General features: G+C 63.8%; 1 protein-coding gene across 1 annotated transcript in view; it reads right to left on the bottom strand.

The window, feature by feature from the left end:
- Positions 1-23,098, bottom strand: part of IKZF1 (IKAROS family zinc finger 1) — a 67,095-nt gene extending 43,997 nt beyond the window's left edge. The window contains 3 exon segments of the mRNA XM_079785353.1: positions 2,813-2,932; positions 12,078-12,131; positions 23,058-23,098. Coding sequence (XP_079641479.1) covers positions 2,813-2,932; positions 12,078-12,117 — 160 coding nt within the window. The 5' untranslated portion in view covers positions 12,118-12,131; positions 23,058-23,098.
- Positions 23,099-23,884: the final 786 nt, after the last annotated feature.

The following is a 23,884-nucleotide window of genomic DNA, read 5'->3' as shown; positions in this document are numbered from 1 at the left end:
TCGGGGTCTCAGGCTCGGCCTCTCCTGCTGCTTCAGCCGCCCTGTGCCCAGTGAGTCCTCCCCGGCCCGGCCCCAGCTTCCGGCCTTCAGCGGGGTGTCCCCTTCCCTCCGCTCTCCCTGCTCAGCGTGTCTGCTGTCTCCCTCGGGGCGCAGCTGGGTGGGTGCCTGCTTCTGCGCCTCCTTATCTCTGCTCCAGCCCTGGCCACCCCCGGCCCCAGCCCCAGCCTCTCCTCTCCGAGGGGACAGGCACCTCCAGGCGGGGGGTTGCCCAGCCTTGGGAGCCCCAGGGTCCTTGCTCAAGGTTAGGACCTGGATCATTTTGTTAAAATCAATGCGTCCCGCTTCCGTCCAGGTGCCCACACTCCCTGGTCCCCTCCCCTCTCAGGTGAGGCCGCTCTGGGTTCCGCTACCCTCTTCATAAGCCCCCCGTTCCACCTGTTCCACCCGTTCCATCTGCGTAAGCTGCGGTCTCCTCTGCCCTGCCCTGTCCCTCTGTCTGTCTGTCCATCCCTTCCCTCTGTCCGTCCCTTCCCTCTGTCTGTCCGTCCCTTCCCTCTGTCTGTCCGTCCCTTCCCTCTGTCTGTCCGTCCCTTCCCTCTGTCTGTCCGTCCCTTCCCTCTGTCTGTGCTACTCTGTCTGCAGCCAAGCTTGCTGCTCCCTTCGCCCCACCCTGTGTGGTGCTGGGATGAGTCTGCAGCTGAGATAAGCGGGCTCAGCTGCCGCCACTTTAAAGAGGAAGCCGAGGCTCGGCCCAGCCAGAGGGGCTCCGCTCGGTGCTTCCTTCCCTCGGAGGTGCCTCTCCCAGCTCTGCGGGTCCCCGGCGCTGCCTCCGCGGCCCCACCGCCTCTGCGCAGAGCGGTGCGCCCCGTCCTGTCCTGGCCCCACACTCCTCTGACCCCGCCAGGGGCACCCCTTTAGCTGCCTGATCCCCGCCCCTCAACTGTCTCCTCTGCTCTTTTTAATGTTTTCTTCATTGATTTCAGAGAGAAAGGAAGGGAGAGGGAGAGAGAGACCTCGAGGATGAGAGAGAATCTCGGACCAGCTGCCTCCTGCACGCCCCCCACTGGGGATGGAGCCCGCAACCCGGGCCTGTGCCCTGACCAGACTCGGACCGGGACCTCCTGGTTCACAGGTCGACGCTCAACCCCTGAGCCGTGCCGGCCGGGCTCCTATTCTCTCTACACACGCACCTCGCTTCCCACGCACAGTGAGTAGGTGACACTCCGCACACGGATGCCCATGCGCACGCACAACGGGAAGGACGACCTCTAAGCCGGGGGCGGGGCGGGGCTGGCTCGTGGGCCCTGCACCCCTCACTCCTCACTTCTCACTGGCTCACGCATCCCTCACTCCTCACGCGCTCACACACCCTCCTCACTCCTCACGCACCCCTCACTCCTCACGCACCCCTCACTCCTCACATGCACCCCTCACCCCTCACTCCTCACTCCTCACGCACCCCTCACTCCTCACATGCACCCCTCACCCCTCACTCCTCACTCCTCACGCACCCCTCACTCCTCACATGCACACACACCCCTCACTCCTCACGTGCTCACGCACCGCTCTGCGGAAACCGTCCTGCCTCTCCCTGGGGGGGCCCCGGGCTCCCCGTTAACTCCGGGAGCCTGGCCACCCTCCACGAGAGGAAGGTGTCGCCTGCGCCTCGCCCTCCATGGCTTCCCTGCCGTGGCCCGGCGTGGCCTGTGCCCACAGAGCCTTTGCTCCCCGACTGTGCCAGCGCCCACGTCAGCGGCTGGGCACCCACGCAGAGGCCTGCCGGTGCCCTCCACCCTAAGCGCAGAAGCTCACGTTTTATAAACTTGATCGTGACGGGAGAAGCAGCAGGAACGCCTTGTTCCCCGTGGCCGGGCGCCCGGAGACCTGGGCCATGGCAGGCCAGCCCCACCGCGGCCACGCCCACGCGGGCACAGCAGCTCCCGCTCCCAGGGGCTCCCCAAGAACCCATGGGGACCGGCGGGAGCACGGGGCGGGGCTCTCACCAGGGGCTCAGCACTAAGCACTGGCGTTCGTGGGGCGACCCACAGAGGCGCTGTGGGGCCTTCGGGACGTGCTGGCCACCCCGCCCCCAGGAGTCAGCCCTGAGGCAGGGCGCGGGGACTCTGACCCCCGGCTGCAGGGGCCTTGGGGGACGCTCCCCTGTTCCGCCAGGATGGCCCCCGAGCCCCAACGCGGATGTCCGGGCGCACGGGTCATTTCGATGGTTCGCGGGTGCGAATCCACATGGCTCCCGGCCCGAGGCCCGAGGCCCCTCTCACCAGACCCCTCTCCCCGGGCCCCGGCCGGTTAAGGGCGTGTTTGTGGATGTGAAGGTGCAGAGAGCAGGGCCTCCATGGACAAGGCGTGGGGTGTGAGTGTGTGTCTCCTGAGCGCTGTGTTTATCATCCGTACTTTCTGCTTTTCCATCTTCCGTTAAACGTGGCCTTTAAGGACCAGCGGGAGAGGCAGGCATGGAATGGCCGGTCTGTTCCCGCCCACCCTGAGCTCCAGCAGCGGGAGCCCCTCGCCGACACCTGGGATGGCGCCTGTCACCAGCCGACCCCATACCCTCCAGACCCCATACCCTCCACATGCCACGCCGGGCACGGAGGCCGGAGGACAGGGCTGGCGATGTGCCCCAGGCGGCTGCCCCAGTGGCCGCCGTGGGGGTCCCGGGCGGAGCTGCCGGAGCGTCTATCAGACAAAGGGCCGCCCGGGATCTGCACCCCCGAGCGTGTGGCTGAGGGGAGCAGGGGGAGAAGGACAGACAAGGAAGGAGCAGACGGAGGGCTTCCACCGGCGGCCGACTCACCTGCGCCCCTGTCGCCCTTGGCGCCCTGCTGGCCTCCGGACGTGGTGGACAGGTCCTCGGGGACGGGCATGGGCTCGTCGCCGTCATCCGGGGTGTCGCTCACCGGGGGGCTCTCCTTCCCTGTGGAGAGAGGCGGAGGTGAGCTTCCGGGGGTGGGGCCTGGGTGCTGCCTGGTCACGGGGCTCGGGGCCTGGGCTCCCCTGGGTGAGGCCTCAGAGGAGAAGGAGGCAAAACACGTAAACCACATGCTCTGCTCATTCCACTGTTACAGCCCTGGTGTGTGTGTGCACGTGTGTGCATGTGTGTGCATGTATGTGTATACATGAGCATGTGCGCACGTGCCCACACATTTACATGTTGTAGACGATACGGGGCGATACGTGTTCTTCGTAAACATGAACTGTCTGTCTGGGACGTTGCCGAGACCACACTGCACCCCTGAGCACAGCGCCCGCGTCGCACCCTCCGTGCAGGCGACGAGCTTCCGTGAAACCCTCCTCCTATTCTGGAACTTAGACTGGTTTCTGTTATTGTTATTTTTTAAATCCTCACCTGAGGATAATTTTCCATTGATTTTTAAAGAGAGTGAAAGGCAGAGAAACACACTAATTGGTGGCCTCCTGCAGGAGCCCTGACCAGGGCGGGGACTGGGGAGGAGCCTGCAACCGAGTTCCATGCCCTTGACTGGAATCGAACCCGGGACCCGTGGTCCGCAGGCCGACGCTTTACCCACTGAGCCACACTGGCCAGGGCTCCATTTTCCTTCGCACAGCACTGTGGCGGGCACCCGGTCACCGGCTCTGACCTCGCCACAGCCCAAGCACCAGGGGCCCCGACCCCGCCGGCAGCCGCGCCCGCTCCTCACACCCGGTGCCAGCCGTTCTGCGGGTGTGCTCTGGGGTGTCCTTCAGGGTGCCCCTGGGGTGGGCTGCGGAGTGTCCGGTTCCCCGCCTGCCCCGGCCGCCACACCCTCCCTGACCTCGTGGTGAAGGTCAGCAGGCCGGGCCCTGCTGAGAGCCACCCTGTTGTGTGTCCGCATTCCTGTCGGGAAGTTTCGGCGGCTGCCCGGCCTGACTCCCCCGTGGGGGGCCGCCAGGGCTCCCCCAGGAACCCGCCTGTGGGGTCCTCATCTTCGGAGCACGAACGTTAAGTGTGATCCCCACAAAGCGGGGTTGACCGAGGCAGGGGCTCCCCCGGCGCCGTGTCCATCTGACTGGAGAAGGCGGTCCGCCCCAGGCCCGCCCCGGGAACCATGGCAACCTCCTCCACGCACACAACTCGGAGGAGAGGTCAGCCACAGGCCAGAAACAGCCGGGAGGTCCATGCAAATGACCTTGGGGGGGGGGACCCCATAGGAAGGTGAGCAGGAGGACGGGCGGCCTGTCTGCAGCAGGCGGGCAGCGCGCCCCAGGCTGGAGGGACACGCTGATGGCCCGGGGCGCACGGCGGGGACGGGGAGCCTGATGGTGTCTGGTTTGTCTGACCCTTCAGAGCCTGGGGCGCTCACACCCAGGACACCCCACACCTGAGACGGGCCCACACCAGGGACACGCCCACTACGGGACACGCCCATCCAAGATACGCCCACACCCAGGACACACCCACACTGAGATACGCCCACACTCATCTGGGACACGCCCACTATTGGACACGCCCACCACGGGACACACCCACACCCGGGACACGCCCATTTGAGACACGCCCACACAGGCCACACCCACACCGAGACACGCCCACACTCATCTGAGACACGCCCACCACGGGACACACCCACACCCGGGACACGCCCATCGGAGACACGCCCACACCCGGGACACGCCCACGAAGTAACACGCCCATCGGAGACACGCCCCTCCCAGGTGATTGGCAATGGGCCCGCCCAGGCCGAGCTGGAACTGGCGGGCATGGCTTTTCCCAGGAACCAGGCACCACCTTGAACCCTGCGCCTCTCCGTACCCCGCAGGCCCCCGCCGGGGAGAGCACCGTGGGAACATCCCGGAGCCAAAGGAAGGGAATCAGCTGGCTTAACTGTGGGAATTCCCCAGGAAAACAAAGGCCGAGAGGCCCGGACTGAAACTGCTGGCTTATACCCGGCCTGGTCGAGGCGTGTGACGTCACGGATGCGTCATGGCCGCGATAGGAGACCGGAGAGCAGCAGGGGCTCCCTGGCTCCCGTGGTCTCACTTATTCCCAACGAGGGGAGCCCCCGGGGCAGGAGGGTGCGGGCGGAACACGCACCATCTCTTGGTGAGAATAGTCTTACACAGAACTTCAGTGGTAAAGCCGTCTTCTAGGTAAAGTGGGGTGCTGCAGTGGGGACGTGGGCGACCAGGGACGCAGGCCACTCGCTTTCTCGGGGAGCCCCTGGGGGCCCCACAGACCTGGGAGTGGAGACCCCGTCTAACAAAGGCCTGATGGCCGGATGCGGGGCGAGTGTGGGGTGTGCATGTGCATCTGCCCTGAGCAGCTGCGGTTCTCAGGCTGTGGGGGCGGGAGCTGAGACACTTCCCGTCACACCCCGGTTTCTCCTGTGACCGCCTGGAGGACTTTGGGGTGCTCCATGGCGCTCTGGGGCCCGGGCCCCTTTAGGTCCCCGGCTGGAGCCGGGGGGCACCACAGCGAACCAGGACTTCCCCAGGAGGGCCTGTCGTCTCGGCCCAACTCATGCTGGTGTGTGTCCCTGTAACCCCGGCTGCTTTTTAAAAAATGTAATCGATCTTCAGTGGAGTAGAATAGAGAACCCAGAAATGGACACTATGTTCAATTAACATTTGACAAAGGAGGCAAGAACATACAATGGAGTCAAGACAGTCTCTTCAATAAATGGTGTTGGGAAAACTGGACAGATACATACAAAAAAATGAAACTAGATCACCAACTTACACCATACACAAAAATAAACCAAAATGGATAAAGGACTTAAACATAAGACAGGAAACCATAAAAATACTAGAGGAATCCACAGGCAGCAAAACCTCAGACATAGGCTGAAGCAATTTCTTCACCGATACAGCTCCTAGGGCAATGGAAGCTAAAGAGAAAATAAACAAATGGGACCACATCAAAATAAAAAGCTTTTTTACAGCAAAAGAAACCATCAAAAAACAACGAGAAAGCCCACTGCACGGGAGAACATATTTGCCAATGTTATCTCCAATAAGGGTTTAAACTCCAACATCTACAGGGAACTCATACAACTCAACAAAAGGAAGATAAACAACCCAATCAAAAAATGGGCAACGGACCTAAATAGAATCTTTTCAAAAGAAGACAGAAGGAAGGCCAAGAGACATATGAAAACCTGCTCAAAGTCACTAATTATCTGAGAGATGCAAATCAAAACGACAATGAGATACCATCTCACACCTGTCAGAATAGCTATCATCAACAAATCAACAAACGACAAGTGCTGGTGAGGATGCGGAGAAAAAGGAACCCTCGTGCTCTAATGGTGGGAATGCAGACTGGTGCAGCCACTGTGGAGAACAGTATGGCATTTCCTCAAAAAACTAAAAATGGAACTCCCATTTGACCCAGTGGTCCCACTCCTAGGAATATATCCGAAGAAACTAGAAACACCAATCAGAAAGGATATATGTACCCCTATGTTCATAGAAGCACAATTTATAATAGCTAAGATTTGGAAACAGCCTACGTGCCCATCAGCAGATGAGTGGATTGAAAAACTGTGGTCCATCTACACAATGGAATACTACGCTGCTGTAAAAAAGAAGGCTCTCTTACCCTTTGAGACAGCATGGATGGAACTGGAGAGCATTATGTTAAGTGAAATAAGCCAGTCAGAGAAAGATAAATATCACATGATCTCACTCATTTGTGGAATATAATGAACAACATGAACTGATAAACAGAGACAGAGAAACATTGATCAGACCATCAAACCTCAGAGGGAAGGCAGGGGAGGGGGGGTGTAAGGGGGGAGAGATCAACCAAAGGACTTGTATGCATGCATATGAGCCCAACCAATGGACACGGACACCAGGGGGGTGAGGGCATGAGTGGGGGGCTGGGGGGCAATGGGGGGATGAGGACACATGTAATACCTCAATCAATAAAGAAAAAATTAATTTAAAGAATGGGAGGAGCCAAGCCACTGAGCTAAACACTAAGGTCCCAGGCAGCTTAGAGCGAGTCCCGGAAACGGGACCAGACGGACGCCGGGACCCAGGAACAGCAGAGGGCGTGGCTTAGGAGACACCGGAGAGCTGGCACGCCCGCGTTTGGCGGTGCAGGCAGACCGGAGAGGAACCGAGGCACATTCTCAGGTGCAGGTGGGAAAGGAGTGGGTATTTAACGAGCACTGTGCGTGTCCGAGGTGTTACACACACACACCAGGTACATGGCACAGCCAGTACAATCTCACTTCCACGCAAGTTTATTTCTGTCAATGTGGCATTTTAAATCCTCATGCTGAAACTTGTTTCCAGGAATAAAAACACACTTTTGAAAAGAAACAGTTATTTCAAAAGAAAAACAAATAAATAAAACGTAATCGATCTTTGTGCCGGTGGCCCGATGGGGGAGGGGGGTGGGTGCAGGGGTTTGGAGCAACAGGCAGTGGGTACAGCGTAGCCACGGGTGGGAGTGCAGCCGGGGAACAGGTCAGGAGACCCCTAACCGCCAGGCGCCTGCCCGGTGGGGGTGGGCTGCACCCCTGAAGCTAATACAACAGTGTGCATCCTCTGTCATCGAGAAATAAAAAAGGGTTTAAAAATTTTTTTAAATGTAGCCAATGTGTTTATTAGAAAACAAGAGAGACTGCACTGGCTGAGGGCGCCTCCCGGCACCACGTTCCCTGTGTCCGACATGGGGGACGCGGGGCTAATGCAAACAGCGGGGTGCGGTGTGGTGCGAGGGCCAGCCTGATGGATAGAAACCGCCCCCCCCCCCCCCCCCCAGTCCCCACTCCCGCACGGAGCAGCGGGAGCCGGAGGAGAAAGCGTCCTCGGCCTGCGCGGGCCTCCAAGCAGCCAGGGCCGGGGCGACCGGAGCCCCCAGCCGCGCTGCCCTCGGCCTGCCCTCGCTCCCCGGCCTCAGCCGTAAGAGGCCCCTGATTTGCCTAAAAGCCCGAGTCTGCGGGGTGGCCGCTGAGACAAGGCCGGGCGGGCGGGAGCCGAGCGCTCAGGGACCAGGACGCCGCGTGCGACAGGCTCCCACGCGGGCAGGCACCGCTCCGTGGAAACCCTCGCCAAGGGCGGAGCCTCTTCGTGTGGACGGTGCACCCTGCACCCTGCCAGCCGGGAAGGCTCTGGCAGACAGAGGGCACGGCCCTGGTCACGTCAGCTCGGCCCCCCGCGGCGCCGGAGGCTGGACGGGCGGCCGGGGCTCTAGCTCTGCCGTGGCCACGGAGGCCGAGGGGCCCGGAGTCGCCGCTTTAAAGCTCTCTCGCGAGTGAATGGGGCCCAAAGCCCCTCTGCTGGGCTGAGCCCCGGCCGCTGGGAGGACAGAGGGACAGCGACGTGGGAGCCCTCACAGCTGGCTGAGCACACGGGCCACGGCAGCCACGCAAGCATCAGGCGTGTGCAGCCCCGGGCCCGTGCTCCCCTCCGCGCCCGTGTGAGGCACACGGACCACGCCCTGTGGGCGGCCGGAGAGCAGGATCTGCGGCCGGTGTGGCTCAGGGGGTGAGCGTGGGCCTAGGAGCCAGGAGGTCCGGTTCGATCCCCATCAGGGCGCAGGCCCGGGCTGCGGGCTCGGTGCCCAGTGTGAGCGTGCAGGAGGCAGCGATCCGTGGTTCTCTCTTCACGGCTGTTTCGCTCCCTCCCTCCCTCCGCTCCGACACCAGGAAAAACGTGGTTGGAAAAGGGCCGGCTGCACCTGCTCCGGTCGCTGCCCGGAACTCCGGGCTCAGTGCAGACCCACAGTGCGGGGCGGGTTTGGAGGGAGCGTGCCCTCTCCTAACTGTACAAACTGGACTCCGGACCCAACCTCCGTCCCCCCACGGAGCTCCCTCCCCTCCCCGGGCAGCCCCCCGGCCCACCGGAGGGCCTGGCGTCGTGTGGAGGGCGAGGAGCGGGGAAGAAAGGGAGGCTGTGCTCCTGTTCCCACGCTGAGAGCGGGGGGCCGAGCCTCCGCTGTTCCTCACACCGACCACGGGCGAGGCACGCACGCTGCCCTCAGCCCAGCCCGGGCAGGGGACCCAGGGTCACGGGCCTCCTCTTCAGGGGCATCATCCCCGGTGACCCCAGGGGAGGGCCGGGCGGGCAGAGGCAGGAAGGAGCCTCCTTCTGCTTTGGGGTGTGTACCCTCCTGTGGCTTTGACATTCTCACCCGCAATCCGTATGTGTGCGCGCACACACACACAGGGGCACGCACACACACAGACATACACACAGACACACGGGCACACACACACACAGGGAAGGGCGCACACACACACACACACAGAGACATACACACAGACAGACACACACATAGGCACACACACACAGACATAGACACATACACACAGACAGACACACGCACACAGGCACACAGACACACTCAGAGACATACACACAGACACAGACACACACACAGACATGCACACAGATACACACACACATGCAGACACCCACAGACACACACACACCCACAGACACACCCTGACACACAGCCACAGGGCGGTGCTGGGGGCACTCCGGGCGCAGGGCTCACGCGCCTCCTGAGCTTCCCCCCGGCAGAGCCAGACACCGGAGCCGGCCAGGGAGGCTCGCAGAGCCCAGCTCTGTCCTCACCACGTGGTTGTGGTGGTTGTTGTTGCAGATCTTACCAAACAAGCACGTGCTTCAGGAAACACGTTCAGACAGCGCCGAGGGGCCGGCGAGGAGCCGCCTGTCTCCTCCACAGCCTTCCTCTGCCGCCGTGTTCCAGGAGGGAGCCGGCAGCAACACAGACGCTCCAGAGTGCCCGTGCCCGCGCGTGTGTGAGCGTGTGTGTGAGTGTGTGAGCGTGTGTGTGTGAGTGTGTGTGTGAGCGTGTGTGAGCATGTGTGAGCGTGTGTGATCATGTGTGTGTGAGTGTGTGTGAGTATGAGTGTGTGAGTGTGTGTGCGTGTGAGTGTGTGTGTGAGTGTGTGAGCGTGTGTGAGCGTGTGTGTGAGAGTGTGTGTGTGTGAGCGTGTGTGAGTGTGTGTGTGAGTATGAGTGTGTGTGAGTGTGTGTGTGTGTATGAGTGTGTGTGTGTGAGAGTGTGTGTGAGTGTGTGTGAGTGTGTGTGTGAGTGTGAGTGTGTGTGTGTGAGCGTGTGTGTGTGTGAGTATGAGTGTGTGTGTGAGAGTGTGAGTGAGTGTGTGTGTGAGAGTGTGTGAGTATGAGTGTGTGTGTGAGTGTGTGTGTGTGAGTGTGTGAGTATGAGTGTGTGTGTGTGAGAGTGTGTGAGTATGAGTGTGTGTGTGTGTATGAGTGTGTGTGTGTGAGAGTGTGTGTGTGTGAGTGTGTGTCTGTGTGTGAGTGTGTGTGTGTGAGTGTGTGTGTGTGTGAGTGTGTGTGTGAGAGTGTGTGAGTATGAGAGTGTATGTGTGAGTGTGTGTGTGAGAGTGTGTATGAGTGTGTGTGTGTGAGAGTGTGTGTGTGTGAGTGTGTGTGTGAGTATGAGTGTGTGTGTGTGTGTGTGTGTGTGTGCGCGTGTGAGAGAGTGTGTGTGTGAGAGTGAGTGTGGATCTCTTCCGTGTGAAGGAATGCGGGCCTAGGTTGCACTCACGTCCGCAGGGCCTGGCGCCCTCCCCGGCGGTGTCTTCCCGTCCCCGTCACTGCCCCGAGCTGCGTGAAGAGGGCACGGGCGCCCATGGTTCTCAGACGTCAGCACCAGTGCCAGTGCCACCTGCTCCCCTCTGTGCACCTGTGAGGGGTGTCTGGGGAAACCCCTGAGATCACGGAGACGAGGCCACACTCGCCGACCCATTCTCACGCCCCCAGCGGCACCCCCAGGGCTAAGGCCACGGGGAAAGCTGGCCCCCGGCGGGGTCGCCGCAGCAAGAGCGAGTCCACACCCCGCCCCCCCCCCCCCCCCCCCGGCGTAGCCGCACCGAGGAGGGGCCGCCTGTGCCCGCAGCGGGTCGTCTCCGGGCGGGCACAGCTCAGAGCGCCACGGGCAGGGCCCGCGCCCGGTCCTGGTCTCGGTCACGGGACGGTCCAGACCAGGAGGCAGAACTCAGGGACACCTTGGGAGCCGGTGGGCAGGTCGGCGACCTGGGCCGACGTGAGCCAAGGCTGTGAATACACATACGGACCCCGGAGTCCGACCTGCTGCCCCGCCCCCACGTACAGCACAGAAGGGTGTTTCCTCACCCACAAACCCGGGAGGGGCCGGCTGCCGGAGCCGCCCGCTGGGGCGGCCTGTGACCGCCCCCCCCCCCCCCGGCCTCACCGCCTACTCCTCACTGCTCCACTTCCTGTCCCTGTGACGACAAGGGCCACGTCCCACACCGCTTGAATACACATAAGGGGCCCCGGCTGGTGTGGTTCAGTGGATAGAGCATCGGCCCATGGGCTAAAGGGTCTGGGGTTCGATTCCCATCAAGGGCATGTACGTTGGTTGCAGGCTCCATCCCCGACCCTGGTTGGGGCTGTGAAAGGCAGTCAATCAATGTGTCTCTCTCACATTGATGTTTCTCCCCCTCCCCCTCTCCCTCTCCCTCCCCTCCCCTCCCTCTCCCTCCTCCCTCCCCCTCCCCCTCCCCCTCTCCCTCCCCTCCCCTCTCCCTCCCCTCCCCCTCCTCCCTCCCTCTCCCTTCTCCCTTCCCCTCCCTCTCTCCTCCTCCCCCTCCCCCTTCCCTCTCTCTCCTTCCACTTTCTCTAAAAATCAATGGAAAAATATCCTTGGGTGAATTAACAAAAAATAAAAATAAACATAAATAAACTATGGGGAAGGCAAGCAATGTTGCTTCCAGGCTTAGCAGAGATCCTAAACGGTGCCCCCAAACTTTTCCAAGCTACTTCCTCCTCCTCTTCCTCTCTCTCTCTCCCCCCTCCTGTCCGTCCCCTTCTCTCACTTTTAAACAAGGGCCTTGGCAAGTGTTTGGGTCCGGAGAGGATCAGCCAGTCACCCCCCCCTGCCCCCAGGGGGACCCACGTGTGGTAAGTCCCGCCCAGCTGCTCTCAGGCTTCGAGCAGAGCTGATCGTAACTTGGAGATTTTGGCTCAGCTTCTCCGGCTGGGACGGCCTCGAAGGGTTGGCATTAAACACTGACACCAACTCCATCACGGTGTTCCCTTCTGCCCCCGGAACAGGACCAGAACCCCAACTGGGTCCCCGAGGGCCTCACCTGAAACCTGGGACAGGTCTTGGCCCTCGTCTCCGTCCATGGTCCGCGGGTCACCTGCGAAGAGAGGGAGGGGTAAGTGTCAGGCAGCCGGTTAGATGTGAGCGCGCGGGAAAGAGCCGGCCGGGAACACGGCGATCGGCCGCGAATAAAGCGCCCTCCTCCCCAGACGGGCACCGACCGGGACCCTGAGGAAGCGGCGTTACAAAGATTTATAAAAATATCATCACCGGCGCAGGAGGACCAAATTTGTTATTTATTGTTAATTTCCTGCCGCATAATAACCCAAAATGCAAACTGACTGCAACAAAATTAAGCAGAAAATTAAATGGCCCCGGGTCATTGTGGGCCCCGCATTCATCCTCCGGGCTGATCCACAGTTATGTTCTTTCTAATTTACTGAGCACGCATCGATGAACCTTGAGTCAGCGTGGTGACACGCGCACCGCCAGCAATCAGAAAAACGAAGCAATTTGCTGGAGAATGTCTCATTTACCCGGGCGGCTGCGTGGCGGAGCCGCACGCCCCGTCCATCAATAATGAATGCACCTCCCGCCGGCAGACGGCCACGCCGGCGCTCCATCTCTGTCCCGCGCTGCTCGGGCCCTGCTGCAGCCTTCGCCGCGCTCTAGCCACCGCGGCGGCACGATAAGCCGGAGAGGCCCGGCTTCCTGTGTTGCTGACAGACGGCTGGCTCCCAGACGGTTTAAAAGGAGCGAGCGGCCGGGAAGAGCTGCCCGTGGGCGACGGCAAAGGGCCCACCGGCCGCCCGGCAGCCGCCCGACGCGGGCAGAGGGCGGGCTGTGCTGTGCTCGCCCCTGCGCCCCGGCTGCCCCGGAGGGCTCAGCCTCGCCATGGCCCGGAAGGGGCCTCCACGCCGCTCCACGCCACGCCACGCTGCTCGGCGGGGCACCTTCAGAAAAGGCCTCTCTCTGCCCAGCAACCTGGGTCTGTTTTGTTTTGTTTTATTTTATTTTATTTTAGATTTTTATTGATTTCAGAGAGGAAGGGAGAGGGAGATAGAGACAGAAACATCCATGATGAGACAGAATCGTGGACCGGCTGCCTCCTGCACGCCCCCCACTGGGGATGGAGCCCGCAACCCAGGCCAGTGCCCTGACGGGGAATTGAACCGTGACCTTGGGTTCATAGGTCAACGCTCAACCGCTGAGCCACGTGGGCCGGCTGCGTCTGTTTTCTGGGGGCCTCCTCTGTCTGTTTGGTCCCGATGTGTGGGTCTGAGCTGTGTGGCCTGTTTTCAGCAGAGACCTGGCCGGGGGCGTGGGGGTGCCCTCAGGGGTCCCCGCCCTCTGCAGCGAGGGTGGCCATGCGGGCAGAGGCCAGGCGTGTGCTCATGGGGCACGGGGAACACAGGTTTCCGCCCAGAGGTCCGTCCTGGTCATGAAGCCGTGAGTGGCCGTGGCTTCTCTGGATGGGGAGGGGGCTCCCCTACGTGTGAAGGCCCCGGCGGAGTCACAGGGGTGACACGCGTGTCCAAGGCTGCGTGTGCTCGAGGCTCGGCTGGTGGCCAGGGAGGCAGAAGGCCGCAGGACCAAGGAGACAGAGCAGCCGGAGGCAGACGCCCACCCCAGCGGCCAGCAGGGCGCCAGTCCCAGGGCGACCCGAGCAGGTGTCCGAGTCCCCCAGCCTGGCCGGCACGGCTCAGGGGCTGAGCGTTGACATGAGCCAGGAGGTCAGGGTTCGATTCCCGGTCAGGGCGCAGGCCCGGGCTGTGGCTCGATCCCCAGTGGGGCCGATGGCCTCGGAGGAGGAGGACGCAGGCCGGGAGCAGGCGCCTGCGCGACCCGCCCCCCCCCCCCCCCAACGTGAGCCTGTGCCCAAGGCGCACCCTTCTCCGGAGGCAGCACGTCTGTCTCACCACGGGAAACGGGGAAACGGAGGCAGAGCTGCCTGAAGACGGGATGGCGCTGTGATGGCGTCCCGAGGAGACGCACTCGCCCTCTCTGCGCACCTCCCCAACCCTGTCTCTCCCTCGCTCCCTCCCTCTCTCTGTCTCTCCCGCTCTTGGTCTCTCTGTCTCTCCCTCTGTCTCTGTCTCTCTGTCTCTGTGTCTCCCTCTTTGTCTCTCTGTCTCTCTGTCTCTGTCTCTCTGTCTCTCTGTCTCTGTCTTTCCCTCTCCGTCTCTGTCTCTGTCTCTGTGTCTCTCTCTTGGGGACAATGAGGCTTTGGGAACACCTCCTGACCTTGCCCGTCTTCCTCCTCCCACACCCACGAGGGCGGGAACTGGCTGTCCCTGGGGCGCAGCCCCGGGACCCTGGGCAGGGCTGGCGTCGAGTGAGGAGCCGGCCAGTCTGCAGGGGGCGGGGCCTCAGACCCTCGCAGAGCCCCGACCCCGTCCTGTCTCCAGGATGAGCGCCCCGTCCCGGTATTTGCCCTGAAATTCTGGCTCCGCTGTGGCTCTGAGGTGGGGCGTCTGGCTGAGTGGAGTCAAAAGCACGAGAGGCCCGTGAAACCCACAGCTCACGCCTCTCCAGGCCGCCCGTCCACGCGACGGCAGCGCTGAGTGCACGCGCGCCCACAGCCCCCGCCACCGTGCGCCCGCCACAGAGCACGCAGCTCAGGCCCCGGGAACCTCGGCTCCCAGCCTCACGCAGCGCCCGCCTCTTCCCCCAAACGCCACACGGCGGCAGGACGCCAGCCAGCAGCCTCCGAGGGCACAGCGCCCGACGGTGACCGCCACAGCGCCTCACGGACACGTGGTCTCGGCAGCTTTGCGTGGCGACAGACGTCAATCAATCGTGCGGTCATTTTGCACCACATGAAAATACACAGCTGCCCAGTCATTACGGCGTACACCTGAAACTAGTCTAATGCTACGGGTCCATTATACCTCAGCAGAGAAGACAAAAATGACATGCACACATACACACATACATATATGCACACACGCACACACATTTACACACATACACACACATATACACATACATACACACATACATATACATAATATACACATGTATTTACATGCACACATACTATACACATGGACACACATACACACATGTTTACACACATACACATGCATGCACACACATATTTACATGCATACACACATGCGTACATGCATACGGACACTTGCCCTCCCTGACACGGTCTAGGTAGAGTCTGCCCAGGACCACTTCACAGCATACTGGGGATGGCACATGCGCCGACACACGTGGAGACGGAAAAGGCGTGGTGTCCGTGCTTCACCGAAACGGCCTCACCCCGCGGCCGGGCCGGACAGCGCCCTTTCCTCTGAGCGTCAGGCGCGGGCCCCACGCAGGCCCGGGGCGCGTGCCCATGTGCTGAGGGTGTTGAACCTCAGGCAGGACTGTTCTCACACGCAGCCCATGTCTTCATTCCCATTCTACGGACGAGAAACCGCGCTGAGAGAGGGGCCAGCCGCGGGCACACGCCTGGGAGACACAGAGCGCGATTCGAACCCAGGACCGTGGGATGGTGACACGTCTCAGTCCACTGTCCCTGCGGCCGGGACCTCGAGGCCCAGCCGTCACCCCGATTTCATCAGGCAGCACGCACGCTCTTGGGAAACCTGCCATGCCCCCCCCCCTTCTATTTCCATCCCGGTCACGTGGTCCTCCGGGCAGCACTGACCCCCCACCAGCCACACTGCCCTGCAGCGACGTTCGGGGCGACTTCCTGGCCGCGGCGCCGCGGGCCGCGAGGGGCGGGCCGTGCTGTCAGGGCCGCTGGTCACAGCCCTCCTGCCTTTTCGGTTTCCGACGAGGAGATGTCACTCTCCGGGTCCGTCCTGTCACCAGGAGGGACGCGTCTCCGCAGAGAGGCAGCCGTGTGCGCGGCCTTGGGGCGCGTCCAGGGGACCCCCCCCGCCCCCCGGTGTTCCCAGCGGCCGGACACAGCGGGCGGGGGCACGGACTTCCTGCCCTCAGTTCATTTTTCACAAACGAGCCCCCCATCCATCCACGCATGCTCACGGCTGTCCCACAGGCACGGCTGCGCAAGTCACACGGGCGGCAGGGAATCCAGCGTTCCCCCCCCCCCCCGCCCCCCGAACGGAGCCACAGAAAACGCCTCCAGCTGGTTCTCGGTGCACCTGCTTTCTGAGGGCAGATGAGCGCCGACGGGCAATGCCGGGCTCATTTGTCCCCAAGGCAGGAGGGCGGGCTGGAGGGCCGGGCGCAAGCTGTGCCCGCCGAGACCTCTCAGCAGGAGCCGACCGGAGCCGGAGGGCCACGGCTCTGACCCGCCGGCGTGGAGCGCCTGCCTCCGGGGACGCAGCACGAGAGTGGGCTGTGCCCCTGAACACGGGGGGAGGGGGTTGGAGACACGCTGACCGCGGCTGGGACGGGGGCGGAGCTGGGAGCTGCGGGCCAGGACGGTCCGGCATCGCACACCCCGTGTCTGCCCGTCCCGTGTCCCGCCCATGTCTGCCCGTCCCGTGTCCCATGTCCCTCCCGTGTCCCTCCCGTGTCTGCCCGTCCCGTGTCCCGCCCATGTCTGCCCGTCCCGTGTCCCATGTCCCTCCCGTGTCTGCCCGTCCCGTGTCTGCCCGTCCCGTGTCCCGCCCATGTCTGCCCGTCCCGTGTCCCATGTCCCTCCCGTGTCCCTCCCGTGTCTGCCCATCCCGTGTCCCATGTCCCTCCCGTGTCCCTCCCGTGTCTCTCCCATGTCTTCCCGCCCCCCAGCTCTCACACTCCTCCTCCCAAGTCCTGTCCACGCAGCACCCAGCCTCACAATTCCCACGCGTGGGCCGTCCCCGAGTCTGACCCTCATCCTCGCTGGGCCACTCCCTAAGCAGCTCCCTCAAACGTGAGCGGCTGTTGACGCCCGGTCATGTAAGTGAACCTCAAAGCGTAGACGCTTTTCGTCCACCCCTCCCCGATCCCGGAGCTCGGGCACGGCCAGCGCCTGCGACACCCCGACACCCCATTTCACAGCATCGCCGCCCCGAGAGACAGCGAGAGCCCCGCAGCCGCCTGTCTGCTGTGACGAGGCGGCGAGGACCAGGGCACGCTCGGCTCCTGGGACTTCCCGTGTCTCCCACCGCAGGAGCCGGTCAACGCAGCGCCACGCGTGGGGAGGCGCATGCCGAGGCCGCTGCGCACAGCCGTCCTCCGAGGCCCGGGGCCGAGCTGACCTCCCACCAGCACTGCCTCGCCCGGACCTGGCAGGTCTGCTGTCCCCACAGCCCCGGGCACGGCCCCGAGGCGCCGGCCTCTGACCTGTGGGCAGCCGTGCCTGCGGGGGCTCCCGTGCTGAGAGCTCTGCCCTGCTCCCCCCAGCGAGTCAATCAGGCAAATCCTCACGGCCGTCCAGCCGTCCACCCGCCACGGGCAGGTGCGCGTCACACTTGCTGGGACCCTCTTCGTCTCAGGAACCGTCATCGCCCTCGTTTGGGAAAGTCTCTACTCCCTGCTTCTCAGGCGCAGAAGTGGGCTCTGGGGACAGCGCCTGCTCAGTCCTGCTCCTGGCGGTGGACAAGGCCGCCCGCCCCGCCTCCAATGCGGGAGCCCCGGGGGGCGGAGGGGGGGCGGCCTTCCTGACCCTCTGACGCCCTCTAAGCTGTGAAGGCCACGTGGAGCCGGGCTGTCGGGGATTCTCCGGCGAGAACCCGCGTCTGGGTGCAGCTCTCTGACGGCGCCGCACAACGACCAGCTCGCACCAGGTAAGCAGGTGTCTGGTCATAAAACCCAGAGAAACCATCCCTGTTCGCATTGGGAGACCCCAAACTCAGACCCCGCCAGGCTAGTTCCGGCTTTCAGTAGCTCTAGCACTTCCGCCGTGCACCTCATCACCCCAACTTCAACGGCTTAGCTCCCAAGTCCTCGGCGGCGGAGGGGGGAGCGGAGAGAGGGACGAGGCAGTCAATGAAGTGCAGGTGACACAGTGTCTCACCGACGGCCACAGTGTCTCACCGACGGCCACCGTGTCTCACCGACGGCCACCGTGTCTCACCGACGGCTACAGTGTCTCACCGACGGCCACAGTGTCTCACCGACGGCCACCGTGTCTCACCGACGGCTACAGTGTCTCACCGACGGCCACAGTGTCTCACCGACGGCCACAGGACGACTGGGCAGCAAGCACTGCTGTGGGCGAGGAGCTAGCCATGGCAGGGGAGTGGCCGGGGTGCTGCTTGGCTCTGTCGTCGGCCAAAGAGCAGGGACAGTTCTCGGGTTCCACCTTACTCCGTGAAGAGAGCTCAGCACCAGCCCGAACCCCAAGGCGCCGAGACGGCCGCGCAGCCCCAGGGACGGGCCCACAGCTGCCGGGAGCCTGCCCGTGGCCACCACCTCCAGCCGCGGGGCCCCACGCGCACCGGGGGAGGGGGCACCGCAGAGCCTCCGAGGAGCTACAACTTCCTCCTCCGGCTCCGCCCGGCGCCTTTATTTAAACCCCGAAAGGCGCCCTCCCGGGCGGGGCGGCTTCAGCTCCAGCTCACCGCCAGGCTCCCGGCGGCCCTTCCAGGCGCTTCAATAATTCAGCTTCAATGTCTTAAGTTTTCCTTTTAGCAAATTACTTTTTTTTTTTTTTTTACCAAAGCCTTGTCTGCTCTAAATTAATCTGAAAGTGCTTTAAATTCGGGGAAACATACAACCCCAGGCAGAAGCAGGAAAACCGCAGCACAGCGCTGGGAACGGCAGCCCCTGCCCGCGGGCCAGGGCGTGACCATCAACGGGGAGACCTGGGCCGGCAGCTCCGAGCCTCCCGGGTGCCGCCGCCGCACACGCAGCCCCAGGGGCAGGGCCGGCACTGCCCGCCCAGAGGGGCGCCCCGCGGGCTCCGGGGCAGCTGGGAGGACCCTCAGGCCCCGGTGGCCCTGAGATCGCGTCCTCCCTCTCACTCCTCCCAGGACTCGAACGGAACCTTCCCGCCAGGTACGGGCAGGGTCCCCAGGCTGCCTGCGTGCTCCCCGACGGCCAGATTTGACCACAGAAATGTGCCCCACGCTGGTGAATCCGCATCCAGCGTGGACTCGCGTCCCACCGGGCCGTCCACGTGTAAACGGTTTCCAACGAACAGAACCCGCCCTGCGTGCGGGTTTGGGACGCGGTCTGAGAGACGAGCGTAAACGTCTATCTCAGGGCGCCTACGGCCACTTAAAAACGCTCTACGCCGTCTCCGTCCGGTTAATTGTCTCTGCAAAATCCCACACGTGAAAGGAAGCAGGTGGGGGGAGAGCTGAGGGGTGACGCTGGGGCCCCTCTGCGGCCCCCCAGCACCCGGGCCCTCCGCACCGCCATCTGCCTGTCAGGAGAGCGACCTCAGGGCGCCACATGGCAGGAAGCGTCAGATTGCCTTGAGCCGCCAGCGGAGGGACTGGGTGCCCTGGCGAGGAAGTGAGGGGGCGCTTTCCCACGGACGGGCCCTCTCCTGCCTGTCCCTGGGCAACGGCTCCCCACCAGGAGGTGGCCCCTGGGACCCCAAGGCCAGAGAGCAGCGGGTCTCAGGACCCTCTCCATCACCCAGACCGTGGCCGGTAGGGGCTGCGGGCGCTGGGGCGGGAGACACTCGGCCTCCATCCCGGGGAGCCCAGCAGACCACACGGGGGGGGGCACTCACCGATGAGCCCACGCCTCCCACAGGAGTCCCGGCGTGGACGGGGCGGGGGTCCTCAGACCGCGGGGTCCCCTGCGCTGGGCTCCGGGAGGCCCTGTGCCCGCGGCGGCCGCTCCTGTCTGCCGCCCTCGCTCCCGGGGGCGGGAGAGGAAGGAGGACCCACGGGCGAATATGCAAAAAGGGAGGGAAGAGGGAAGGGAGCCGCTTCCTGCTCCAGCTCAGAGATGGGGCTGCGATCGCAGGTGGGGGCGGGCCGCGGGCCGTGGTCCCCAAAGGCAGGCCCCAAGCGAGCGGGACACGGGCCCCGCACCTGCCGCCCGGCGTCCGCCCGAGGGGAACCGTTTCCCACCGTGTGGGCACCAGGGCCTCCACCCATTCGTCACAGGAAAACGTGAGCGGGACAAGGAGGCAACCACCCATTAGGCAGCCGCCCTGGACGGGTCATGGCTCCCCTCAGGCCCTCGGCCGGGGAGGGGTAGGGACAGGGGAGGGGGAGGGGCAGGGGCAGGGACAGGGACAGGGACAGGGACAGGGACAGGGGCCACCACAGGGCGGGACAGGCCTCCTCTTCCCTGGGCGACGTCGGCCCAGCCCCCTGTCCTCACTCCTCAAGTGTCACAGGATCTGACCAATACATGTCTGAACGTCACACACACCTCACACCCGCCACGCCTGCTCCTGAAGCCACAGCGCGGGAAACCAAGGCCGAGCCCGCGTTCCAGGAGGAGGCGCTCGGGCGGGAGTCTCCCCGCACACAACAGCAGGAGCACGGGGTGTCCACGGAGAAGAGGGGGCGCGGCGAGCCCACGGCAGATACCACCCGTCTGGCTGGGCGGCCGAGCCCCTGGGAGCGCCAGTCCTGTCCCCCTCCTTGGCCGAGGCTTCGCCGTGTGCCCCGCGCCTGGCTCAGCCCGCAGCCCACACAGGAGCCGGGGGAGCGAGCAGGACCTCCTGGCTCGAGGGGCAATGGCCCAGGGGGTCTGGCCTGTGAGGGGGGTCACTTGTCTCCGGGACATTACACGTCTGGGCTGTGCAGATGCAAACGTGGGGACAGCGGCAGGGAGGGGGGCGGGCACCGAGGGGGGGGGGCGGGGCGGGGACAGGGGGCAGCACCCGTCACAGGAAACAGGAGACCCGCCCAGGGCCTGTCAGTCTGAGCGGAACCGGCAGGCACCGGCCTGCGGATCCGGCTGCACCACCGGCGCTGTGTCGCCAGCACAGACCGAGGAGGAGACCCCAAAGCGCCTCCCCACGGGCGTCCGAGGCGGATTCTGGCCCGCCGCGCTCACCCCGAGCACGCAGCGATGACGGCCCCACGCAGCTCACGGCGCCGGTGCCTGCACTGACCGTCATACATGCAAACCCACCCGGCCTCAGTCATGGGCCAAAGCAGACAAAACCCGAGGCGAGGCGGCTGCGTTACCGCTCAGTTCACGGGAGGCTAACACCCTCCCCCTGCCCCAGGCCGCCCTCTGCATGCGCATGCGTGCTGTGTGCATGCGTGTGTGCATGTGTGTGTGTGTCTACGTCCCGGCTCCACTCATGCCCACAGAGCCGTGAACTAGACAGACAGTCCGTGTCCGTGGGGTGGGGTGCTGTGGCGGGCAGTGGGCAGGACGTCCACGGTGCTCTCTCACGTTTCCAAACTTGTCGTTGCGTTGACAAGCTGTGGCTACACCAGCCGAATGTGAAACCGACAACTCCAAGCCACGTGGGACGGAACCCCCAAACCAGAGAGCCCCGTCCTCAAACTGTCTCCAGCCAAGCGAGGGGGGCTCAGTGGCCCCAGCACACCGCCCCCCCGACCGCCCCCCCCCCCGCGGGCTCCGACCTCGGCCTGGAAACGCCGTGGCCCTCATTTCCCAACAAGGGAAGTGGCTGTGGGGACAGCCACCGTGTGTCTTCCCCAGGAGACCGAGGGCCAACTTCCCCACGGGTCCGGATGGCACACACTCTCACTCCCGGCTCCTGGGCTCAGCCCGAGCAGGGCTCTGACTGCCACGGGGCTCGGGAATTTGGCGGGGGGGGCGGGGGGGCAGCGTTCAGCGCGGAGCACTTTAATGAAGACACCGAGGACTTACAAAGCCGCATGGCGGCTCCCGCCTCCCCGTCCCCACGGCACAGAAAGGGAAGAAAACGGCCGGTCCGGGCGATGAGACGTTTCCGGCCGCGGCTCTGGGGGCCTTTTAGCCCAGAAAGCACATGTTTGTTAGCTTTCCATGTCAAATAAGGGATAAACGTGTGCGTTTGGGGGAAATTTTGAAATCAGACGTTCTATCAGGACCTCCCCATGCGGCATCATTGTTCCTCGGGGCACACACGTTATTTTCTGTAACGTGGTCCGCGTAGTCTGTGGTGTTTACATCGCCACTGTTTAAATCTTCAGCCACAAACGCAATCATCTGCTTTGTCACGGAAACAATTCTGACACGCTGGACATAAGTAATGTTTACACGGTTACTTCCCAGATCCCATGGAGAAGACGGGCCCTATGTCCCTCCTCCAACAAACAGCTTGAAACAAAGAAGTAAATTCAAGAGGCTCCGACCACTCCCTGCAGGTCTGTCCCCTCTCAACGCGTTCCCCAAGGCCAGCAGCACCCCTCACCACCCTCCGGATTCCCACCCAGGCTCCAAGATCGTGCACATCAGACATTTTCACTTTCCATCCTTTCTTTCTCTTTGCACAGAAGTTGATCTCAGGAGTGAGGAGACCTTTCTTCAACAGCCGTTTGTCTCTCCACGTTCAAAGCCAGGTGCCGGGAGCTGACAAACCCCGTGGGGAGCAAGGAGGGGGCCTGAGCGTGCCCCCGGGGGAGGGAGGCCGACCCTGCCTCTGACAGCGGGGCCTGGCCAGACCCTCAGAGATCCCCGGCGCCACCCTCTGCCTCCAGAGCAGACACACAAAACGCCTCGCCTTCCTGAGATCCCGGAGGGGCACCAGGTCCCCGCACGCTTTGGGAACACAGTTCACGTTTAGTGGCGCGTCACCCGATGAACCCGGAGCCCAGAGGGCCATCAGCAGACCTGCTACCGACTTTCCAGACGGGACCCTCCTCTGCAGAACACGAGCAGACGCGGTCTAACGTGTTGTACAGTAAGAGCAAAATCTCACCAAAAAAACCAAGAAAAACCCAACCCAGCCGCCTCCTTATGAATGACTTCAGAGGCCCACGGTCTCGCCCTGTAAGTTCAGGTCCGTTTAGGGGTTTAGGTGCCACTGGAGGAGATGGTCCTCCTGGTGGGGCGCCCAGAGCAGTCCCCCCGCGCCAGGCCCGGCACCTGCGCGCTCCCCACCCCGGGACTGCAGCGGCGGCCTGAGCGGAACCCGGGTTCCCAGTCCTCCTGCCGTTTCTTTCCTGTCCGTCTCTACTCTTTCCCCATTCTCTCTCCCCGACCAGCCACCCGGTTCTGAAATTCAATGGGAAGCACTCACGTGGGTCTGTGCGGCTCGCGCTGGGGCCAAGGTTGATCCTCGGCTGGAAGAGCAGCCTCGGAGCGGGGACTCCGAGCGCCCGGGCTCTGGGCGCCGCGCTCCGCCGCTGGCTGCGCTCGGGCCGGGCTGTGCGGGGCCGGGCGGGCCAGGCGCTTGTCAGAGCGCCCGTCTAAGTCGGCGGCGCGCGCCCCGGCTCCCTTTCACAACGACTTCCTGGAGTTGCTCACTCGCATTGTTCCCCATTTCTCCGCGCTCCCCACCCTCCCGCTCCGACCCTGCGCGCGCTGCCTGCCGGCCGCTGCCCCGCGCGCACAGCGCCGCCCTCGGGCCGCGCCCCGGCCCCGCGCCCCCGCCGGCCCGCGCCTCGCCACCTGCGGCCGCCGCCCCGCGCCCCGCGAACTTCGGGGCTGCGCGCGCGGGTCCCGGCTCCACCGGCCAGGAGCCGCCCGGCCCCGCCCCGCTCGCCGCGCGGGACGCTGAGCCGGGCGCGGAGCGGGACACCGAGCGGGACGCCGAGTGGGACAGAGTCCAGGCGCGGCGCGGGGCGCGGGACTCGGAGCGCGGGACTCAGAGCGCGGCAGGAGCCCAGCGCACCGCCTCCGCCCTGCCGCCGGGTCGCCCGCGCGGCACCTTCCCGACCGCAACTCGGGGCCCCGCGCGCAAACTTTGTCGCGGCGCGGGGTGGGCCGGGCTCCCGGGGCCCCGGACGCGGGCGGCTCGGGCCGTACCTGCTGGCGCCGCCGGCTGCAGCCCGCTCGCCCTCCGCGCCCGCCTCGCCCCGCGCGCCTCCGCCGCCCCCCGCGCGCAGCGCACCCCGGCCCGCCCCC

The sequence above is a fragment of the Cnephaeus nilssonii genome, assembly GCF_951640355.1.
Source record: "Cnephaeus nilssonii genome assembly, chromosome: 12".
In the NCBI taxonomy this organism is placed as follows: Eukaryota; Metazoa; Chordata; class Mammalia; order Chiroptera; family Vespertilionidae; genus Cnephaeus; species Cnephaeus nilssonii.
This window is presented reverse-complemented; position numbering and strand designations above follow the sequence as displayed.